This window comes from Salvia splendens, chromosome 20 (assembly GCF_004379255.2).
Source record: "Salvia splendens isolate huo1 chromosome 20, SspV2, whole genome shotgun sequence".
In the NCBI taxonomy this organism is placed as follows: domain Eukaryota; kingdom Viridiplantae; phylum Streptophyta; class Magnoliopsida; order Lamiales; family Lamiaceae; genus Salvia; species Salvia splendens.
In genome coordinates, this window is record NC_056051.1 from 21,734,323 (window position 1) to 21,757,976 (window position 23,654).

Below are 23,654 nucleotides of genomic sequence, written 5' to 3' on the forward strand. Positions count from 1 at the left end.
ATAGTGTGCCGATTTGGCATACCCCACATCCTCATTTCGGATAACGGGACTCAGTTCACCGACAAGACGTTCAAGAATTGGTTGCCAAGAGCTGAATATTCAACAGCGGTTCACTTCGGTCTCTCATCCACAAGCAAACGGACAAACGGAGGTAACAAATCGTATTCTGGTGAAAGGGTTTAAAAGCTCGGTTTAGAACAAGCCAAAGGACAATGGGTAGAAAATCTCCCTCAAGTCCTATGGTCCTACCGAACTACACCCACAACCTCCAACGGTGAAACTCCGTACAGTCTTGTGTACGGCACTGAAGCCGTGATTCCGGTGGAGATCGGCATACCCAGTCCCCGAACTCTAAATTTCTCAGCAGAAATGAACGACGACGGACTGAGAGCCGAGCTATATCTTGCCGAAGAAAGAAGAGAATTGGCATGCATAAAAGCAGCCAAGTACAAGGAGCAAGTAGCCCGGTATTACAACCAAAGGGTGAAGAAGCTGCAATTTCAAGTGGGAGATCTCGTCTTGAGAAACAACGAAGTAAGCCGAGCAGAAAAGCTGGGCAAGCTCGAACCCACATGGGAAGGTCCGTATCGGGTGTCAGAAGTCCTCGGCAAAGGGTCTTACAAATTGGCTCACATGTCAGGAGAACAGGTACCCCGAACATGGCACATTTCCAACCTCAAGAAGTTCCATTTGTAAGAGACAGTCCGGTCAGTCAGTCTTGAGTCCTGTTCGGTCAATGTGCTTTATTTGGTTTGCTTGGTCTTTGTTTGTCTCTGTGCGTTTTGTCTGTGTGTTTTGTCTGTCTCTGTGCGTGTCGTCTCTTACAAATGTTACTGAGGTATCTTGTTCTTCGAAGGCTGATCCCCTTCTTAGAACATATACAAGCCAACGATTGTGAGTCAAAGCTTCTAAAGAGGATACAAGACCACAATTCAGCTTAAACAAGCAGTTCGTCTGAAACGAGCTGCAATAAGCCAACGATTGTGAAGTCAAAGCTTCTAAAGAAGATACAAGGCCACAATTCAGCTTAAACAAGCAGTTCGTCTAAAACGAGCTGCAATAAGCCAACGATTGTGAGTCAAAGCTTCTACAGAGGATACAAGACCACAATTCAGCTTAAGAATCAAGCACTTCGTCTGAAACGAACTGCAACAAAAGTCCGGTTCTCGCGATAAAACTTGCCTGAATCAGGACAAGGGAAAGTCCGATCCACGCGATAAAACTCGCCGAATTAGGACAAGGGAAAGTCCGATCCCCAAATTAGGACAACGGAAAGTCCGATCCGAGCGATAAAACTCGCCAAATTAGGACACAAGCTTAGTCCGGTCAAAGATGTTTATTTCATCAGACCAAAGACGAGTCCGGTCAAAGATGTTTATTTCATCAACCCAAAGACGAGTCCGGTCAAAGATGTTTATTTCATCAGACCAAAGACGAGTCCGGTCAAAGATGTTTATTTCATCAGACCAAAGACGAGTCTGGTCAAAGATGTTTATTTCATCAGACCAAAGACGAGTCCGGTCAAAGATGTTTATTTCATCAGACCAAAGACGAGTCCGGTCAAAGATGTTTATTTCATCAACCCAAAGACGAGTCCGGTCAAAGATGTTTATTTCATCAGACCAAAGACGAGTCCGGTCAAAGATGTTTATTTCATCAGACCAAAGACGAGTCCGGTCAAAGATGTTTATTTCATCAGACCAAAGACGAGTCCGGTCAAAGATGTTTATTTCATCAGACCAAAGACGAGTCCGGTCAAAGAAGAGTTCACTTCATAGACCGAGGACAAACATCAACTTACCCCGTACCTTTATCCAGAATGCCGAAGTAATTCACTTCACTTTCCGGGGGGGGTAGTGATGGAGTACGTACTAAACAAGCCCAACAGCAGTAAAGCCCATCAGCCTAAAGCCCAAGAAAGAGTATCAGTTCGGCATGACTAAAGAGTATCAGTCCGGCATGACTAAAGAGTTCAGTTCGGCACAACCAAAGAGTTCGGCCCCAGCCTACAGCTCGGTAAAAGCCAACCAATCAAACTCTGCTCTCAGGTCGGCATCAAGCTCTACTCTCAGATCGGCAAAAGCTGCTCGGCAATAATTCAGCAGTTCGGTCTCAGTATTCGACCGAACTAGGAGATAGTGGACTCATGCAGGATTTCCACCTCCACTACACCCACGATCTATTTAGTGGTGTCAAGCAGTCATTAACTCATGCAGGATAGTGGACCCATGCAAGATCGCCACGATCTCCACGACATCCACTACCTAGTAAATGGTGCTGCATGCCACGATCTTGGTCCTTTGTATAAATAGAACCTAGATCAGATAGATAGGGTGAGACTCTCTCGCTCTCTAGAGATCAAATATAAAATAGCAAGTCTGTATTGTAAGCTGTAGAAAACAGATCAAGCAATACAACTCTGCCCTCTTTTCTTCCCGTGGACGTAGATTTACCTCAGTAAATCGAACCACGTAAATTCATTGTGTCGTGATCTTTATTCTCTACCAGCATTCATCACCATCAAAAATTCGCCGATTCATCAGGTATACAAATTAAAGTAAGTTGAAACTTGAGGAAATTGAGTCAGGATATAAAAATATGGATGCAACGAACAAAATTAAGAAATTGAAGACATTATGAATGGACATTGAAAGAGGGAGTCACTTTAAAATGACAAAATGTAAGGTCACTTTCCGGTATAAGTGGGAGTGTGACATTATAATTTAGGGGGACCATATAATAATAAATTACTAGTATTTCAGTTTTCCCCACTTACGAATTATACATCCCTGCACCGCCCTTGCCCGCCTTTCCTATTCACCTGTCTATTTAACCAACCAAAAACGGCCTTCTAGCTTCATCATAAAACTTTACTCTATTTTGTTACAACATTGCCAATTTATATTTTTTTGTTTTAATATATGAAAGTGGTGTTCAGTTCGATAAAAAAAAATAGTAAGATATGAAAATAATAAGAGTGTGTGTTGGGTTCTGGGATTACAAGAGATACAATCGGGCGTAATACAACTCAAAAGAAGGAATACAAATGAAAACTGAACTGAAATTACAACTGAAAATCGAAACAACTAAACCGTGAAATTTGTTAGCCGAGTCGAGGAGTCCTCTTTCCGCAAGACGAGATACGCCCCGGTAGTGCTCTTCGGATTGGCGTTTCGTCCTCAAAGATAAAACGGCTACGTCTCTGGTGAAGCAGCACCGCAATCAACAGAGCTCCGGCGAACTGGATAGAGGAGAGGGCAGAGCTTTCGACAGAAAAAACTATGCAGAGAGAGGGAGAGAGCTTATGATGCAAATGCTTGTCAATATTGTATTGTCTAATGCAGTGGAATGGCTAGCCTATTTATAGGCCAAGCCACCATGCAGGGTTAACCAAGTCATGAAGGCTCATCATGGCTGATTCGTAACCGTCGGCGGTTACAAGCGTGTGGCAGGAGTGTGCCTTTCGCGTGTGGATTTCTCACGTGGCAGCCTTGTAGGCTTTGACTGTGCCACGCTTGACGATGTGTCAAGCCACTTGGATTGCTGACTCAGCGGTGGTCTAAAAAGATTACTACGGGTCCAGACACAAGCCCAAAGACCACCCAAAGACCAATTGTCAAGATCCAAGTTCAAGATCGGGATCGGATTTAATTAAAAAGCTAATTATTCTCAGCTTTAATACTAGTTAATTATTCCCTAAGCTCAAACTCCAAGCTTTAATTAAAAAGCTAATTATGCCCAGCTTTAATCCACAATTTCTCACTCATCAGAAATCGGATTTGAGAAAGTGAATATACTACATTTATCTACGTAAAATGTAGATCGACGCTATATCATTTAATTTCACAAAATTAGATGTCTCGTCACATTTATTATTTGGTCAAAATTCATTGACCGGGCATATTTATTCCATGATTTCTACAAGTCGTCGAGGATTAAATTAATTACGTGATTGAATATGAAAATAATTACTCATGAGATACAATTTAATCTTGGCATTAGAGCATTTGAGCAATGGGGGAGGCTGCGACGCTTCGGGCAGCACGGTGTGGGGCTCTCCTATTGTAGAAGGAAGGCGGGCGGGCGGGAATGGGTAGGGGCTCAGCAGACGCGCGACACCCATTGTGGGTTGCGACACCGCGCCAGAAGGGGGTGGGTTAGGATTATTTTTTTTAATTCCAAATTCTATAAATACTCACCCTTCCACATTTATGGTTTAAGCAGTTGTAATTCCTTTTGATTTTCTATGAAGTCGTTTGAATTTATGTAGTGTTCCTGCATATCAATTTTAGAAGTAAACAACGAATAGTATAAATTATCATGGCCGAAATTTTAACAAATATTTATTGAACATTCCCCCGTCCCATAAGAATATGCTCTCTTTCCTTTTTAGTCCGTCCCACAAGAATATGCACTTTTTAATTTTGGAAAGTATTTTCTTTCTAATAAGGTGGGGTCCATTCTCTACTAACAATACTTTAATTACTTTTTCTCTCTATATCTCTCTAACTTTATCAACTTTATATTAAAACTCATGTCATCCCCAAAGTGTATATTATTTGAGGACGGATAGAGTATAACTTATTGAACATTTTAATATTTTATCATTCGAAACACGATACCGCTGGAATGGTCACCCAAAGAAGGCCCAATAGTGTAAACCCATTCTACGGCCTATACTCACTGTCCCAAGGTGGATGACTCTTCCTTGGAGGAACGAGATTTTATACTGTTTAATTTTGTGGATTAGGTGGAAAGAATATAGTAAGAAAAAGTGAATAAAGTAGAGATGAAGAAGTTTCCATTTTTAGTAATGAGTCATCTTGGGTGAGACAAAATAAAAGGAAAGTAGGTCATCTTCGATTGGATTGAAGGGTAGTATTTATTTTGTGTCCATCTAAGGTTTTTATAAGCATACATATAACATTTGCAATCCATGGGCGGATCTAGTAAGGTATAGGAGGGGCATTTGCCCCACCTCATATTTTCTACTCCATTTATATATTACTAATTACTAATTACTAATTATAAAATTTAATTTTTTTAATTTCCCACTAAATGTCCCTCCTCAAAGTTTTAAATTTTCTTCATAGATAAATTTTCTCTCCTCCTTGTAAATTTCTGGCTACGCCCTGATTTGCACGATAATTTTTTTGTCCATTGGCAAAAGAAATTGACGTTGAAGAAGAATTTGGGTTTTTTTCTAGTTTTTTGTTACGCTGTTTATTGGTTTACTTACTGATTATTAATTTGTAAATTAGATTTGAACATAATATGTAATTTATCTAAAAACGAAAAGATTTTATTTAGACTCTATTTTTTTTATTAAGTTATATTTATATTTATATTGTATTGACTATTGAGACGAGGTGGGGTTATATATTAGGTCATAGCTGCGTGCAGTATCAAGTATGAATTGTATTTTTGTTATTTATTATGATGAATTAAGAGGGTGATAATATATAGTGACATCTCACAGCCACTCAACAACTGAAATTTTATTACTCCGTATGTTTTTTAGTTTAGAGTGAATTAATTTGATGCACGCACGCATCGCAGTTCTGGAATCACTGCAGAGGATACAGACAGAAAATGAACCATCAAGCCTTACTACATTTAATTTAATGTTTCAATTTCATTTTATTGCAGAATATTGAGGCTTCTAGTTCATTTGAAGAGTTGGAAAAATCATCATCCATTTGGTCACTTTATTTACTGATTTGATACTGGTCGATAGGGATGTCAATCGGGCCGGCCCGTCGGGTTTCGGACCAACCCTACTCGGGTTGCGGGTCAATCGGGTGCGGGCTAATCGGGTTGTGATTTCTTTCGGGTTATAAAAGCTCAGCCCTAACCCTAAAAGCTCGGGTTTCGGGCTAGCCCAGCGGGTTAATCGGGTTGCTACCGATAATATTAACATGCGATCAACCCAATAAATAATTATTAAAATTACTAATATTCATGCAATGTAAAACATTTAATTATGATATATTTGAGATATATGCTTAAACTCAATCATAAACATGATCAAATACTAATATTTCAGATATTTCGTAGAATTTTAATGCATGTTTTAGAAATTTAAATATTTTTCTTGTGAATTTGAAGTTTTTAATTTATTTATCAATTATTATATTAATAAAAATTCAATATATAATTTGTATATATAATATAAAATTGAAAGTTATTTTTAGTTAAAATTAATCAATAAAATGTCGAATTAGGAGTAAAAAAAATAGAATAATAGAAACTTTATCGGGTTTTCGGGCCAGCCCATCGGGTTTTCGGGTCTGGCCCTAATGGGTTGCGGGTTAATCGGGTGCGGGCTAATCGGGTTTTGATTTTATCGGGCTAGAAATTTCCAACCCTAACCCTATAAATTTGGCGGGCTATTCGGGCCAGCCCACGGGTTACGAGCTACATTGACATCCCTACTGGTCGATATGTAGCATATTTATCTGGGCTTAATAGGTTTTAAGATCACAATATCTTCTAAATACTACTCTCCCTTGTCTGATTTTATTATTTTGTTCTATTGGTCTATTGGCCATTACACATTTTATTTATAATTTATTATGTTTGATAAGTGAATATCACCTTCCATTGGAAGTTAAGACTATATTGATGTAACATTTTTTACATCTAGTTTCTCTTTTTCACACTTGCAAAATTCATAATATAATCGACAAATTACAAAGCACTATAAAACAAACAAACCAAATTACCATTGAAATACGAAATTAAAAATTCATAATTGATGCTCAAAAAGGATGGAAATTACACATCCAGTTTCAATTATTAAAATTTTTTCATATATGCTTAACCAAGTCATCCAAAGTTTTGTGAGATTTTTTATTAAAAAAGTTAGAGCTTTATTTTTCATATAAGAAACTATACTTACAATTCTATATGTAGAGTATATAAATAATGTATTTTCTTTTTCATTTTCTTCTTTTCTCCAATTTGGCGATTATTCCGCTCTTCTTTGTTCACATAGATCCGGAACATTTCGTAGCTTGCAAATAGTTTGGGGAAAAAAAGCAAATAGTTTATCATCCATAATAAACAAAAGAGTAAAGGCCAAAATTGGTCCTGAACATATAGCCATTTTACGATTTTGGTCATAAACATTATCTTTTGGATTTTTTGGTCCTGCACATATGGACATTTGATCATTTTGGTCCTGCACATATGGAAATTTGATCATTTTGGTCCCCCGTCAACATTTTCGTTAAAAACTAACGGTCAACATTATCTTTTGGCTTTTTGGTCCTGCACATATGGATATTTGATCATTTTGGTCCTGCACATATGGAATTTTGATCATTTTGGTCCTCCGTCAACATTTTCGTTAAAAACTAACGGTCAACGGCCGATTTTTGGCTAAAACAATGGGTTGGGTCGGGTCGTGTTTGGGTCGGGTTTGGGTTACACGTTAAGAAAAAAAATAATTATTTTTATTAATTAAAAAATTATAAAACTTTAATTTTTAGTTATTTTTGTTGATTAAAAATATTATAACGACTAAAACATGATGTTATTATACGATTTAAACATGATATTACACAATAAAATAAAAAATTATCAAATTAAAATAATCATTTTTAATCAAAATAATAAAATTAAAGTATATTAATATTAAATCTATATAATAAAATTAAATAATTAAAAAATTATTTTTAATAAAATCTAAGCATAATATTTTCTTCAAATTCATGAAAAAATTAATTAAAAAATACTATACTTTAATTTTATTAATTAAAAAATATTAATTAATTTTTTAAGAATATTATCCTTAGATTTTAACGAAAATATTATGCTTAGATTTTAAGAAAATATTATTTTTTTCTTAACGTGTAACCCAAACCCGACCCAAACCCGACCCGACCCAACCCATTGTTTTAGTCAAAAATCGGCCGTTGACCGTTAGTTTTTAACGAAAATGTTGACGGGGACCAAAATGATCAAAATTCCATATGTGCAGGACCAAAATGATCAAATGTCCATATGTGCAGGACCAAAAAATCCAAAAGATAATGTTGACCGTTAGTTTTTAACGGAAATATTGACGGAGGACCAAAATGATCAAATGTCCATATGTGCAGGACCAAAAAATCCAAAAGATAATGTTTAGGACCAAAATCGTAAAATGGCTATATGTTCAGGACCAATTTTGGCCTTTACTCTAAACAAAAAGAGATACAAAATAAATAAGAGATTAAGAAAAAAAAAGAGATTTTATGTGCAAAAGTAGAACAAATTTTGTCTAACAATCCAACCTCATTTAACTAAAAATAATTCTAAGAAAAATGATTAACTATGTAAATTATCTTAATTAAATGTGATAAATAATCTATTAGGAATTTAGGATGTTTAGTAGGTTCTAGAAAAACATCAGTTTTATTTATATGGTTATTTGATAAGGTATTTGTGTATGAAAATAGGTTTGTCACGTTGTGAAATTGGTGCAGAAAAACAGTCAGACCATGAAAACCAGAAAACTTTTTCACAAAATTGGAGTTTATTTTCTTGGGCTTCATAGGGCCAGCCCTTAATCATGGGCTTTGGAAAAAAATAACTTATGCACCAAATAATCAAAATGCAGATTAAATAAGCTAATCTAGAATTATTATAGCCACCACCCAACTATGCCTTAAATTAATAATATGTACAATATTTTACTAAATTTTTACACTTTTATTTCTTCACATTTTGTAAAATTTGGTGGATACATATTGCCGAACAAAGGGGTAGATAATAAATGGAGGAGATGTTATCTTATACTTACCGTTATCAATTGATAATACTGCAATTAGCAATATAAAATTTAATTTCACAACAAAAAACACATAGAAGCTGCGCAAATTCATATCTTATTGATGAACAACTTTGAAAATATTTAGTAATCTCTGTGGCCTGTACGGAAAGAATTAAATTACTAGCATTTATATTTATTAGGCATTTGAATTGGGCCATGCATTGCCCCGAGACAATGAACTTGGGCTGGACCTGAAGCTTGGGTAAGTAATTCAGACAGTTAGTAACAAAGCCCACTAAGTTCATAATTATAAACCTTTTGTTGCTTTATTGACAAGGTCTCAGTTTAAAGTCCCATAGAAAGTTTATGAATTATGAGATTTAATCAGTTTTAGTTTGTTTAAAGATTTTATTATATTAGTCCTCATTACTTTTCCAAAGTCGTTTTTTAGATTATCCTTTACAACGACAATGACCAAAACAGAAGCAAAATACTGGACTGTCAAAATTTGATTGAACTTTTAAAAAAGGAAAACTTTGTATTCAACGTACAAGCCGTTGAATTTTCATTCAACTCCTCAAATAAATATTTGTTCCAACTCAAGAAAACATTATCTCAAATCCCCTATGATTTCCAATAATGAAATAATAAAACTAGAAAACCTAAAATAAAATAAAAATCAATCAAACTTCAATCCTAGGCTCAAATGAAAACGCAGACACAAATTCCCTCCGGCCGCCGTCGACGGAGCACTCCGGCAGCTCCTCCCACTCATTCTCCCTCAAATCACACATCACATACCTGCAAATCTCCCCAGAATTCACACACACCAACACCTTCCCGTCGCCGCCGCCCGCGCAGTTCACATCCGCCTTCTTCCCATACAATCCGTGAGACATCCAAGGCGGCATCGCCGCCCTCTGCTCCCAACACCTCCCCCCCTCGTCCCACCCCCACACCCGAAGGCTCGCCGTCTCCAAAAACTCCGACAATAGCACCACGCACATCCTCCCTTCGACCTCCACCAGATCGATCGAGTACTCCGACATCGCCGGCAGCAGCCGCGGATACTCAAAGAAGGACTTCCTCTCCAGATCGCACGCCACCACCGTCCCGCCGGAGCTCAGGAAATACAGAATTCCGCCGATGAGCAGCGACGCGTACCGCTTCGACGCGCTCCTCTGAATCTGCGTGGTCACCACATTGCCGCATTTGGTTAGGAAATATGGCGTGTGTATTTCTACTCCATTTCTAATTAAAGAAGCCTCTTCTCCCCACCGCTGGGTCACGGAGCTGTATTCACTGAATCTGAGATTCGGAAGCTCGCCGGAGAGTAGAACGAGCTTGAAAATTTTGCCCTCCGCCGCCATCGCGACGGCGAGCATAGCGGTGGAGGGCGGGGGATCGATTTCGCGGGAGGAGGCGGTGACGGGGTTGGTGACGGTGAAGCCGGAGTCGGGGCGGAGGAAGCAGAGGAGGCCGGCGGCGGCGGCGACGGGGATTTGGTAGAATTTGTTGAGTTTCTTCCAATTGGACTCGGCGGAGTCGAAGATGATTGGGTGATTGTGGTGGTGGGGGGAGGAGGGGACCATGAGGAACCAGGGGCGGCGGGAGGGGATTTGGGAGCAGGCGAGTTTGAAAGAGGAGGAGTGGGAGACGGATTTCCATCGCTTGCAGACGGAGGTGAGGCGGAGGAAGGAGGAGGTGGGGAGGCATGAGAGGACTCTCTCGAGGAGGTCTTGGTTGAGGTCGTTGAGTGGGAATTCGGATGTCATCTTTCTCTTTCTAGAGTTGAGAGCATCCATTTGTAATTGGGGATGTGATGGTGATGGTGAAGGGGAAGGAGGTTCGAGGGGGGTTAAATAGGGGGGGAGGAAATGGGGTTGACAAAGAGTAAAGTGAAAGGTGTTGGCTTTGACAAACATGAATGATTAATAATGAGTCACGGGTGGGATGGAGAGATGGAGAAGAAGATGCTCTACGACAAAAGATAAAGCCGAAAAGGAGTTGTGCTCAAGGGGAAAAAGTGAGAGAGACGGAGACCCCCTCCTTCAATCCTTAATCAATTTCGAGTATTGCTAAACTTTATAATATGTTCCACTGTGAATAATATATCAAGAATTCAAGAACTACGACGTCAATGACATTATGAAGGATCACCCGAAGTTCATGTTGAGTTATGAGTTTAGCCGCCCAAAGAGAACCAAACTCAATGATGACGACAACTGCACCAATAGTTGTCACCCTCGACTTAAACTCAACTATGGGGGGAGAGTTTTGGCACACGGGTACCAAGAGAAAGTTGTCCCAACCACAACGATGCCAAAAAAAAATGTTAAGGGAAAGAGTGATGCTAAATGACCATAATGTGGTCGGCCATAAAGAGTTAATTTAGTCCATTTACATGTATAAAAAATTAGAATTACCGATATAAACTTATATGTGTGTGAATGGACTTGTGAGTTGATACTTATCTTTGATTTCCATTACGTAAAACACATTAATATCACGAATTACTGTATACGTTGAGCAACAATCAAGAAATGACAGTAGTAATAAGTTGAGCAAAAACTACGAAAGAGCAACACTAACATGTTGAGCAACATATTTGAATATGATATAAAAGTAAAATTAAGTAGTATTAAACCAAAAATTTTTAAAAAATCAATTTTTTTTGTTATTTAATTAATTTATGGCTGGCCATAATGTGGCCGCATAGCATTATTCTAAGGGAAGAGTGAAAATGCCCATCATCAAATAGCGCAACTGACTCTGCCCAGGACCAGGTCGACTTAGATCCCGATATGAAAGTGATGACTTTGGCATTGATGATGAAGACGTTGAAGTCCACGATGAAACTACGGACAAGACAGAATCTGAGGTAGATCACCAATGCATCATGACTTGATCTAGCTACTTTGCACAAATTCGGGACTTTAAGAGCATCCCCAACGGTGGTGGAATGCTGCCCGTCCGTCCTTGCCGCTGGCAAGGACGCGCTCCGCCGCCGCTGCGCTCTTGCCGCTGGCACGGACGTGCTCTTAGCTAAGAGCACGGCCGTGCCAGCGGCAAGAGCACAAGACGTCGACGTGGCATGCTCTTATTGGCCCGTTGATTTATCATTTTTTAATTTTTAGGAGTTTAATTATGTTATTTTTAATTTTTAGGATTTTAATTATGTCTTTTTTATTTTATTTGTAATTTGTATTATTTATTGTGGTTTTTAATGAATTTTAATATTATGGAAATGTTTTTGTTTAATTGAATTTTAAATTGAATTGTGCTCGTCCTTGTGGAAGAGCACAGTTGTGGGTGTTGTGCTCTTGCCAGAGAGCAAACAGAAAAAGTGGGGCCGGGCCCACAACCGTGCCGCTGGCAAGAGCACGGTTGTGGATGCTCTAATGTGTTCTTTCCAAGTTGTAATTTAATTTCATCGATGTACTTTTATTTGTTTTAAATTTATGTAATCTTCAGTACTTTCAAATTATGTCATTTTCTTCATATTTTACAATTTTAACTGTTTTACAATTTGAAATATAAAAGGAAATAACATGAAAAAATAATACTAAGAATTAGTCAAATAAGTTGGATTTGAAATGAGGTTGGACTTGCTGCAGGTGTTCTGACATAAATAAAAAATGCTAATATAACCGGAGTAAAATGGATGTTGACTTAAAATAGAGCTGATTTTGAGGTTCTCATTGTGGATACCCTTAATTAAGGTGATTAAATTTTAATTATAATGTATTAATTGCGGTTTCCTGTTTCGTGTTGAGCAAAAAGTGTTGAATGATTCTAAGATCATTCATTCACAACCAAGACTAGTTTTCTAGTTGTAGTTTATAATGTTTCATTCAGAAGAGAAATTTTAGCATATGATTTACAACCAAACGACAACTAAACTATACTTACGATTAATCTATACTCACATCAACTCAATATTGGCTGTGAATATAAAAATATTAACGTACAATTTAACATTCAATTACGATGAACAATAACAATGTGGTAGGTCTTGAATTTAGTCCAACAACTTTCGAATACAAGTTTATGATGTGATCTAGTATGGTATTCCATAGCAAATAAGGACTTGATTTTTATTTCAACTTAAAATCTGTTTAGTCTCTTCATTAGGGTAACAAGTATAGGCTGTACCCATAATCTAGCAACGAATACAAATTAAAAAAAATTGAATCATCAATGGAGATAATCTGTAGCCAGTTCTTTTGTATGAATAATGACGCATTTATTTGATAGAATAAAGAATTTAGTGTATGTAATCACAGGTCAGCTGATGGGATTGAGTTCTGACTGTGTAACAGGTGAGAGGGAGATGGGACCCTATCATTTATGTCAAATAAAACATACGACTATACATTAGATAGGGAATTGTGCCTCTTCATTTTCTATGTATGATGAGACATGGCTACAATTCTACTATCTCCATATTTGGTTTTGTAGTCAAAACATATTACACTTTTTTAATTGTTTAAATGGTTTTATTTGGGTTTGTAATTTCCATGATTTTTAAATATTCAGATTACAATATTACATTTTATTTGGATACACACCCCGAGGGCCTAGGCTCCCCCCAATCACTTATTTTTCAAATTTTCACATTTGAAAATTTTGTGATTCATTTCGGTTAGAATATGATCGAGTATTTTAAAAGAAAATGTATGTAACATTATTTTTTAAAATATGATCGAAAAACTCAAATATATTAATGCAAGTGTCGATCCACATTAACAGACACACACACACAAGATGAATAAGAAGAAAGAACTAACATTCTCTCGCACTTTGAGAATGATGGTTGCCAAGATTTTTTAGATATGGGCCTTGATTTGGTATTTTTATGTGCTTGCTTTTACTAGTGCTTTTTTAACTAAATTTTGTACAACCAAAACAAGATTATATTAGTAATTTTGATATATTAATTATATATTAAAATAATAAATATAGTTAGTGGACAAGTTAAAAAGACTTTATTAGTCTTTGGCCTCATTTTCAATTTTTTATTTTTATATTTGAATTATCTCTCTATTCCTTTTCTAATTTGAATTAAGGTATGCATTAATTACATTTTATGGTTAAAAAAGTAAAAAAATTATATACAAATTATTAATATATGATCATAATATTATGCACGGTCCATGTACTATACATGTGTCCATATATTTTAATTAAATGCATAAATAAACTAATTTGTTTTTCAAATAAACTAGTTTTTGGTTGTACAAAATTTGGTCATGAGTTTTTTTTTTCTTTGATTTAATAAACTTGTTTCTACACATCAACTTTCCAAACTTGATCACACATTGATTTGAAAGACAGAAATCATGAGACCCCCTTAATGATTTCACAATTTCTTTTCATTTGCCTAAATCAAGGAAAACCAAATGTCAAAGGAAAAGGTGCTCATGGCTGACCTATGTAAACTGTAAAGTAAAAGCTAATAATTCCCATCTCTGTAATTTTAAGATAAAAAATGAAAAACGAAAAGGAAATAAAAACACAAAAGTTGACATTGTACATGTGGAATCTTAGTAACCCTCGTGTACACACACACACACACATTTGTTAATGTTGCAAGTCAAATGCAAGAATCCAAAGCTCTGAAATTGTGTTCATGAATAGTAAAATTGGGCTTAGGATGCTCTTATTATAATTTGATTAAATAAAAAAAGGAAAAAGCCATCAATTACGGCCTCCTCTTTTCTCGTGTGGTGGGGTGAAATTTTAGAGTGGGGACTTGGGAAAGTTGGTTTTGGCTGTTATGTCTAATTATTTAATTATTCCCTTTTATTATTAAAGCAACTGTCCAGATTTCAACTGGGGCCTAACCTATTAGCTCTTCTGCCTTTATTAGGTCAGAATTTGGTTGGTTCTTGTAGTAGTATTACATAAATTATGAAAGGTAACTCATTGTATTTTATTTTCTGTGTGGTGTTCACAAGGGATTCATTTTCAATAATGAAAATTATGTAATGAATTTGCGTTTGATTATATTGATTTTTTTCATTTTATATACTGTATACTTCTATCCAAATTTCTGTTGAATACTTGAGTGAATAAAGAGTACCAAGGAACACCTACTTATATTAGGTAGATGAATTTACAGAAATACATGTATCTATATTAAAGTAATAGTTACATTGCATTAATACTAAGGGCTCGTTTGGTAGTTACGTCATGTTTCGACTGGACATGATACCATTATGATAGTTATCATAGTTTCGCTTAGTTAATTTACATATATTGGGTGTTTGGTAGTTTAAGACAATTGTGAGTTATTATATTATAGTGTTTGGTACAATAAGTCACAAGCAAGGATTAAAGTTATGATTGCTAAAGTTATCCTCATTAATTTAAGTTAATTACTAAACTATCCTCCTTACAAAAATTAGCATCTTTTCAAGCTAAATTCCTTGCAAAAAATAGCATATTTTCAGACTAAACTTCTTACTTGTCAAAAAACGTATATTTATTTTACAAAAAAATATTTTATTTTGGTATTCTATTTTTGTAAGCATTGATTATTTTGGTCAAATTTTATGAATAAGAGCATCTCTAATGGCGGACGTCCGGTCGGACGTCGCGACGGGCGACCGGGACGTCCGCCATTGTGGCGTTTAGGGTCGGATACGGACGTCCCGTGAGGACGTCGGGTGTCCTCGGACGTCGGCGCGACGGGCGGGCGGACGTCCGCCATTGTGGCGCCCAGTCGGACGTCCGGTCGGACGTCCCGTTTTTAATTTTTTTTTTTAAACTCTATATATACGGCTCGTTGAATTTTATTTCCGATGAAGTTGTTAATTTTTCCCGTTCGTATTCTCGGTCAAATTTTATTTCCGTAAATGTTAATTGTTTTATTTGTTAATGTATGATTTTTTTTAATTGCGGGATGTCCTAGTGGGAAGGGCGATGGGAAGGGCGGATTGTGCAGGGGATGTCCTAGTGACGTTGCAGTGGGATGGGAAGTCCTAGTGACGTGGCAGGAGGTGTTTTTGGGATGTCCTAGTGGGATATCCGCCCACTGGAGATGCTCTAAGCATTGATTATTTTGGACAAATTCTATATGAAAATATTTTATCAAGTGCCGAATTTTGTAAGTTCAAATTTTTTGAAGTTTAAAAGCGTTTGTGGATGGAACAAAATCGTATATTTTTGTTTAAAAAAAGCAATTGCATTCAAGTATTACGTAATTTTAATTAGAATATAATATAATAAAAATAAAGTGAGAACAACAAATTGACATCAACAAAATTCATAACATGATTTAATAGAAAAATGACGTCTTTCAGTACAACAACATAAGTAAAACCAACACATATTTTGGTTTAGGGTTAGAAAATTTGATGGGTAAAATTGTATTTTGCTAAAATTAACTTAGGCTTCCATGATTAATAACATAGGATTTTGGGTAGTTACAAATATGAGTGAAACATTAGGATTTTCAGTGGGCTTTGTGCGGGCCGGATATAAAACACGGGCTATTAAGTTTGGTAACATAACTATCAAACACATAAATAAACCCAGATTAATCTCTTATCTAGGCGTAACATAGCTACCAAACGGCCCCTAAGAATTAGATCATTGGTTCATGAACTTCAGGAAATGCATTAATCTTCAAGACAATGGATCCTCTGCTGTGTTAAAAAAACACAGCAGAGGCTGCTGTGGTTGAAACGCACAGCAATGCTCATGAAACGCAGCCAATCTTACAAACTAAATTCTTTTTTTAATTTACTGTGGGCGGTGGGCCCATATACAGCCTTTAGCAAAATAGATATACATGTACACGTACTCCATGCTATATACTTTCCTCCTTTTCTAGTTATAATGCAAAATATTATTTTTATTTTACATATTTCTTTTATTTAAATACTAAAATATTATGAAATCAAATATTATATATGCATATTAAAATACTTATAAATTGTAACTATGATGGAATACATATATTTCATTTTTATATATTAAATACTTACTAAAAATATAATGAAATTAAATATTTGTATAATTGATGTCTACTAATTGTGGACCGAGAGTATCAAATAGGAACATCTCCAAATAAAATTAAAAATTTTATTTGAAATATGAAAGAATAAAATATTTATAAATGAAATATACAAATATTTAACTTCATTATATTTATAGTAAGTATTTAATATATAAAAATGAAATATACAAATATTTATTCCATCATACTTACAATTTATAAGTATTTTAATATGCATATATAATATTTGATTTCATAATATTTTAGTATTTAAATAAAAGAAATACTCCTTTCGTCCCATAATAGATGTCACACTTTCCTTTTTTGTTTATCTCACAAAAGATGTCACGTTTTTATTTTTGAAATTTTTTTTCTCTCACATTAATATAAAAATTATATCTCATCTCTTAATTTAACACATAAAACAAAACTTTCTAAAATCCCGTGTCAACCCATAAGTGTGATATTTTTTGTGGGACAGAGGAAGTATGCAGAATAAAAATAATATTTTGCATTATAACTAGAAAAAGAGGAAAGTATATAGCATGGAGTACGTGTAGATGTATATCTATTTTACCAAAGGCTGTATATGGGCCCACCGCCCACAGTAAATTAAAAAAAGAATTGAGTTTGTAAGATTGGCGGCGTTTCATGAGCATTGCTGTGCGTTTTAACCAGAGGCTGCTGTGTTTTTTAACACAGCAGAGGATCCATCACATCTTCAATAATATCAAAATATTTGTTTGGAATAGATTTGAAAATTTTCAAATAATTTGGCCCGAAGTTCATGATATAATAAAAAATGAATGATACTTATGAATTTGATTGAGATATGTGTTGTTTAATAAGTATGGTGTTCAAATCTTCTTTTAACTGTAAAAAATCATCCTCTTACTGTAATAATTTTCACATATAATTTGTTGGACAATGTTGAAGAATATGCAAATTAGAACATTAGAATATTTACGTACACACTGTCTCAGACTCTCAATCAAATTTCAGACCATTAAAAATCAGCAACACAAAAACCATTCCATATTCCAAATTTCTCAGCCTCTCTGCATCAGAACTGTACTAAATAAAAATGGATTCTTGATATTTACATAGAATCTATTAGGTCAAGATCACTTCACTCCATCTCCCGGGTCCCATTGATCGGCCGAGCTCTCGAGTCTCATCAATTTGCTTTTGTAGTCAGGTGGGGGTAACACACACACACACACTCACTTATCTATCATAAAAAAAAAATTCAACTAAGCTTGAACAATGACTTTGGTTTTTTCTTCATATAAGTTTTGGTGCAGTTTCTACACCATTCTCATTTCCCAGCTCTTTGCTTGAAGCATTTGCTTTAGGCATCTGATTTTCCGCTTCCTCCTGCGCCTTCTTCTTCTTCTCGAGCTCCAGTTGCTTGCAGTTCTCCTCGTGAGCCTTTTGAAACATCCTCACAAAGTTGAGCAAAGTTGACACAACTGCACAACCATCTCAAGCTCTCATTTTCATGAAAAAAAGTGTTGACCAATATGCCTATCCATGATGATTCGAATACCTTGCTCGAATGGGCAACGTGCCGGATCTTCTCCAAAATATTGAGCCAACGAATCCGCATTCCTTCCCTAGAAAACCTCAAATTCATCAGATTATGCAAGAAGTTCAGAACCAGATTAAAATGGCTCGGAATTTACCACTCCGGAATAAAGTGCAGCTAGAGATCTTACTTCAGCTTCAACAGTGACCAAAAAGTTATTCAAAATCTGAACAATTCAACACGAATATTAGAAACTAGGAATCCGTTTGAGCAAGAAAATGACAAACAATAAAGAAGATGCATTTATAAGATTCTTAGCAACAATTATGCGTTCATTTGATACTTGACAGAGCTGAATAGTCTGCACAAGCTAGCCTAGGAAAAGAACATATTCGACTGAGTTACCGTGCAGAAGGTCTCTGATACAGCTCCATCGTTTTGAGAAGCAGTAAGCTCCTGTACAACTTTTTCATGCCCTTTGGTAATGGCTTGCATTTCCTCTGCTAAGTACTTGAGTTGAATCTGCAGTTGAATGTATCCGACATAGTTAACACCTAACAACTCCGAGTCATACAAAAGCAAACGACGGGAAGTTAAGTAGGATGTATGAATACCTTTGTTGCTGCCTCTAAATCTACTAGGTCTTTATGAAAATCTAACACTTCTGGCAACTTTTCATCAATCACCTAGAAGTTGCAACAAGATTCGATTATGACTATGTATAAGAAGAGGTCACCTTCATCAACATTAACAGTATAATGTAAAACACTCCACAAAACATTCATCTGTGTGAAAAAAAATAAAAATGAAAGGCAACATTTGAGTGTTAGAAAACGATGATACTACCTTGCAGAGATAATGAATAAGTGTCAGCTTGTTGTTTCGAGCTCTTGTTTCAGCGAGTTTTGGAAGGCTATCCAAGCGGAATCCAACTGCAGAACCTGAGGAGTGGAAGTATTATTTCAGTTCAAGACTCTAAGTGAGTAATTTTCCAAAATAAACGTCGTTTACACCCACCTCGCGCAGTTCCCTGATTTAATGCATTACCCAATGAAAGAATAGTTTGCATGATCCTTTTAAGTTTCACAGAATTCTTGACCTGTTAAAACAATTCTCAGCAAAATAAGGTAATTTATTGAGGCAAAAGAAAGGAGAAAGAGTAAAATCACTCGCCTCTTTAGATATAGAATTCACAATGTTTAAATTTTGTCTCAAATCTGATACCTGCACGACAATGTAGTTACGCAAATTGAAAAAAATCACCAGGAAACTCAATCAACTGAATAGAGTAAGGTATATTATTCTCTGACCTGGGACGAAAACTGAATTTTAAACGAGAAAACTCTTAGCTTGGCTTCAACCCTTGGGACTTTCATCAACTCCATGAAAAACTGCGATACATGAACATTAGGATAATGCTGCAAGGTAATTAACTTGGCTTGATATGAGACTTAGAAGAAGTAAGTTAGTCACCTGCTCGCACTTGCCAAGATTCTCCATGTCACCTTTGTAGTTCTGTAAGAAAAAGTTGTAGTCACTGCGTGTCTTGATCTATTGCTCGTACATATAAAAGATTTAAATACCTTGAGGAGTTCTATTTCTTCCTTTGTTGGACAAAATTTTATGAGATTTTCGACTTGATCAGCATCCAGTGCTGAGACATCTAATGCAAGGACTGAATTCTGTAGAAAAAAATACAACAATCAGAGGAAGCAAATGATTGCTACTTCGGAGGGCATAGCTGATGATTTTAAATCGCGATAAACCATAAGTAGGGAGATTGAACAAAGACATTCACATAATGAATACATCTGAAACTTTAACCTACCATCAAATCAGAGACAGGAATTTTAACTTTTGTCAGCATGATTTCACAGTTATACGCTCTACGGAGCTCAATCTGCAGGAGTTACAGAAATTTCTTTAAACCTTCATTTTGTACACCCTTCAGAGCAAATTTCATTCTAGAAGATGCTCGGTTCAAAAAGTTAAAAGGAGTCATACCAGATGGACTTTCTCAGATTTGACAGTTGAGCCACGCATTAATTTCCGACCATCTGAATTTGGAATAGTAGCTGAGAAAAGACTCTCGATTTCACACAAGTCTAACTCGGGAGCTCTGGAAAGATGACATAAAGTGAACACGAATATAAAAAAAATACTTGCATAATCTGATGAGACTAACTCAGGTGGAAAATATAAATGGTGTAGTAACATACTGTGAAGCCTCCTCGGGCTTTTGTGTCTCAGCCCATAGGCTGCCCTGCATAGCCCTTGTTAGCTTCAACCAGTGATATGGTTTGAGCGATGACCTTTTAGTCAGGGCTTTTGCACTACCCCTTGGAAACTTCTTTCCACCATTTACAGCAGTGGGAGATGAAAGCAGCGATGAAGAAGCTCCAAGTTTTGATGGAGCTGGTGGAGGTGGAACACCTTTATGGCTCGTAGCAGGCACTTCCTTCTGTTTTTGAGGTGGAGGTGGTGGAGGTGGGGTCGCCCCCATTGGAGGAGGAGGGATTGTTTTAGGAGACGAGGGTGGGGGTGGAGGGGGAGGGGAAGGTACCGATGGCAACTGTGGAGGCTCGGCTGTTACTACAGTAGGAGGTGGAGTGGGAGGTGGCGGAGGGGAAGGAGATACACGAGGACTAGACTGCAATGGTGGTGGAGGAGGAGGAGGAGCAGCAGCAGCAGCAGCTCCTGATCCCGATTTCACTAAACTCGGAGTGGCTGCTGACATAGAAGATTCCATGTCAGCATGGTCTTCTAGCAGAGCTGTAATCCCAACGGCTGAGAGTGGTGCACCACGGTACCTTGTGAGGGCTCCAGGAAAACCTTGTGGTGAACTAGCATACGAGGGTTGACTAGATGGCGATGTCTGAGAAAATCGGGGTGATATTATTTTGGACTGAGCAGGTCTCTGAACAGAAACATGAAGTCCACTGTACTTGGTATAATTTTCCAAGTCGAAGGACGACTTAGAAGAAGCTGTAGAAAGCGCTTCACTCAGCCCAGCCGGTGGAGAACTTGCCTCGTTTTCAGCAATTGCATGAAAATCACCAGATGAAGTAACCTTCAAATCTTCTACGTGTTCATCTGTCTCAATCTGGCCAAGATTCTGCCAGCTCCCTTTTCTGCCAATTGGAAAACCAGTATAATCGACCTTCTCTTCAAGGATACTAGAGACAGTCATTTGTTGGATAATGTTAAGAGCATTGTCTATCTCCGTGTCCCCCCAGTCTAGGTCGTTGAATATATCATGAACTTGAGAAAATGCCTCAATGGGAAGGCCTTCTATCTCTTCGTTGGTCGGTGAATCAAGCATCTCCATTGAAGAAGTGGAGTCCATGTCCGAGAAAATAACCTAAATCCGACAATAATCCATAGTTAGAACAAGTTAAGCATTTGTTCGGTTACAGGTATGGGCTCTTACCTCGGCTCTGAAGTCCTTGGGAAAGTGATCCTTAGCATCCCACACTAAATCAAGTTCGTCACAGGTAAGCATCAGTACGTTTGATCTGATAAACGCTGTATTGAACATCACACGGAACATTATCTCTTCGTGTTCCAGGTAATCATCCAGAGTTATGCACTCGAGCACAACGTCCCCTTGTACATGGCAATTGAGATCAATTTTAACAATTTCATGGTCTGCCTGTATACAAAGTTTGAAAAAGATACACATTAAGATTTGAAGATATGAAGAAAAAAAATTCTTGAACAACATACCTGTCTAAAATAACACACATCTTGGCATCTTCTTGGCATAGAGAAAAGCATCTTGGTGTTAGGATCAGAAGCCATCAACGGATCCGGTCCATATAACCTAAATATAGGATGGCAACCGCCCTTTCCGTCCATATTGGGAATGGCTCGAAGAATGACACAGTCCAATGTGAGAGCCCTGTCCAAGGGGGGCCAACGGGTGGCTATGTGCCTCCTGGACACATACTGCAGATACCTCAACTGTGAAGGAAACGGGTCTATAGGCGAGAGCGTGTGCATAGCATCGTGAGGGGCTTGCTTGTACACCATATCCAACGTCTTCTTCTCCACGCTGTACTGCTTCCTATATATCAAGAACGCTGATAGCATGAAGGCGAGCACAGGGTAGGCGCCACTCTGGCAATGCATCAAGAGCACGTTCCTCGGCCCGATGCAGAGCCAGCTCTCGCTCGACCTAAGGAAGTGGTGGATCATCTCAACCGTGAGCACCGGGCAGCTCGCATTCTGGCTTGGGTAATCAACCACTGTTATGCCATGATCAGCTAGAACACTACTGATCTCTATCTGGTAATCCCCATCCCCAAAACTAAACACTATGAACGAAGAATCGGGGAAGTATTCGCGCAGCTGATCCACGATACGCCCTATATACGCCTCATACTCGTCCCCGCTCAAAACATTCGTAGTGAAACAGCAATCAAACACTACAAAATCACCACAATTCAGTCATTACCATATCCAACACTACATACTAATACTGATAATGAGCTGGAAATCATCCATATTTTGCCCCAAATCAACAAATTTTCAATCACTCAATCCAAAATCAAGAAAATTCAAGAAATTCCAAAAAACAAAATCACATACCATAAACCCTTTCAGAGATCTCCAAGAGGCCTTCCGGCGGCTTCCGGTAGAAAAATTTGCGGAGAAGAGCCATCTTTCAACGTCAATCACGAAACCTAATCCCCAAAATTTGTTAGATTGCAAAATCTTGAAAACATGAATCAGAAACAGAAGTATATATGCATTACATCCTTAAGATTGAAGAAAGTGGAATCAGAAACAAGAGAGGCCAGCTACATTTTGCTGAGGGTGCAAGAAACACTCATTTCCCTTTCCATGTGGATATATTTCTTCAAATTCACACTTACTCTGTGTTGTGTGTGAGAGCTTGTATTTCGAAAGAGGGGAAAATCAAAGGCTGCAGCAGAGAGCGTGTGGGGAAAAAGGGCATCCCTTTTCATTTCTTGTTAGATTTTTCGACAAGATTACATTTTTTTTGTTTGATTTAGAGAATGTTGGGATCTGACTGTTTTGTCTCAATCGATCAAATTATGGAAACAGATGATTTAATTTATATTGTTCCTTTCATACTCATTCTTTCTCCCATCACTTTCAATATTCTCACGTGCACGTGTTTCCACGACAGTTAGTTAATGTAGCTTTCGAGAAATTAAGAAATCTTGATGGATTATGATTAATCATTTGATTCCAATTTCCAACCTTAATACTGCTAATTAAAGCTCTAACGAATCTTCCTTCCCAAAAAATTCCTTTTTTAGTAATTTAGTGAGATTGGGCAGCTAATTTAACTGAAAACATCATGAACAATAACTAAGCTGATTTTATTATGTCAC

At 37.1% G+C, this 23,654-nt stretch overlaps 2 protein-coding genes across 4 annotated transcripts; both read right to left on the minus strand.

Moving 5' to 3' along the window:
• Positions 1-9,249: 9,249 nt before the first annotated feature.
• On the minus strand, positions 9,250-10,616 carry LOC121781085 (F-box only protein 13-like). The gene has a single exon (XM_042178779.1). It carries the CDS (start codon positions 10,561-10,563, stop codon positions 9,442-9,444), a length of 1,122 nt encoding a protein of 373 aa, XP_042034713.1. The 5' UTR covers positions 10,564-10,616; the 3' UTR covers positions 9,250-9,441.
• Positions 10,617-17,748: 7,132 nt separating this feature from the next.
• LOC121781173 (formin-like protein 18) lies at positions 17,749-23,319 on the minus strand. Of its 3 annotated transcripts, none has more exons than XM_042178888.1 (18): positions 23,169-23,319; positions 22,882-22,976; positions 22,018-22,718; positions 21,722-21,943; positions 20,511-21,652; positions 20,296-20,410; positions 20,120-20,191; positions 19,875-19,973; positions 19,765-19,806; positions 19,602-19,682; positions 19,465-19,515; positions 19,309-19,390; positions 19,138-19,232; positions 18,906-18,977; positions 18,697-18,813; positions 18,449-18,517; positions 18,313-18,379; positions 17,749-18,235 (listed from the first exon to the last, which is right to left on the minus strand). In XM_042178888.1, exons 2-18 carry the CDS (start codon positions 22,952-22,954, stop codon positions 18,048-18,050), a joined length of 3,288 nt encoding a protein of 1,095 aa, XP_042034822.1. In that variant the 5' UTR covers positions 22,955-22,976; positions 23,169-23,319; the 3' UTR covers positions 17,749-18,047. The 3 variants fall into 3 exon arrangements, with proteins under 3 accessions (XP_042034822.1, XP_042034824.1, XP_042034821.1); XM_042178890.1 differs by having other exon boundaries at positions 23,098-23,319; XM_042178887.1 differs by having other exon boundaries at positions 23,049-23,319.
• Between the last annotated feature and the right edge of the window lie 335 nt (positions 23,320-23,654).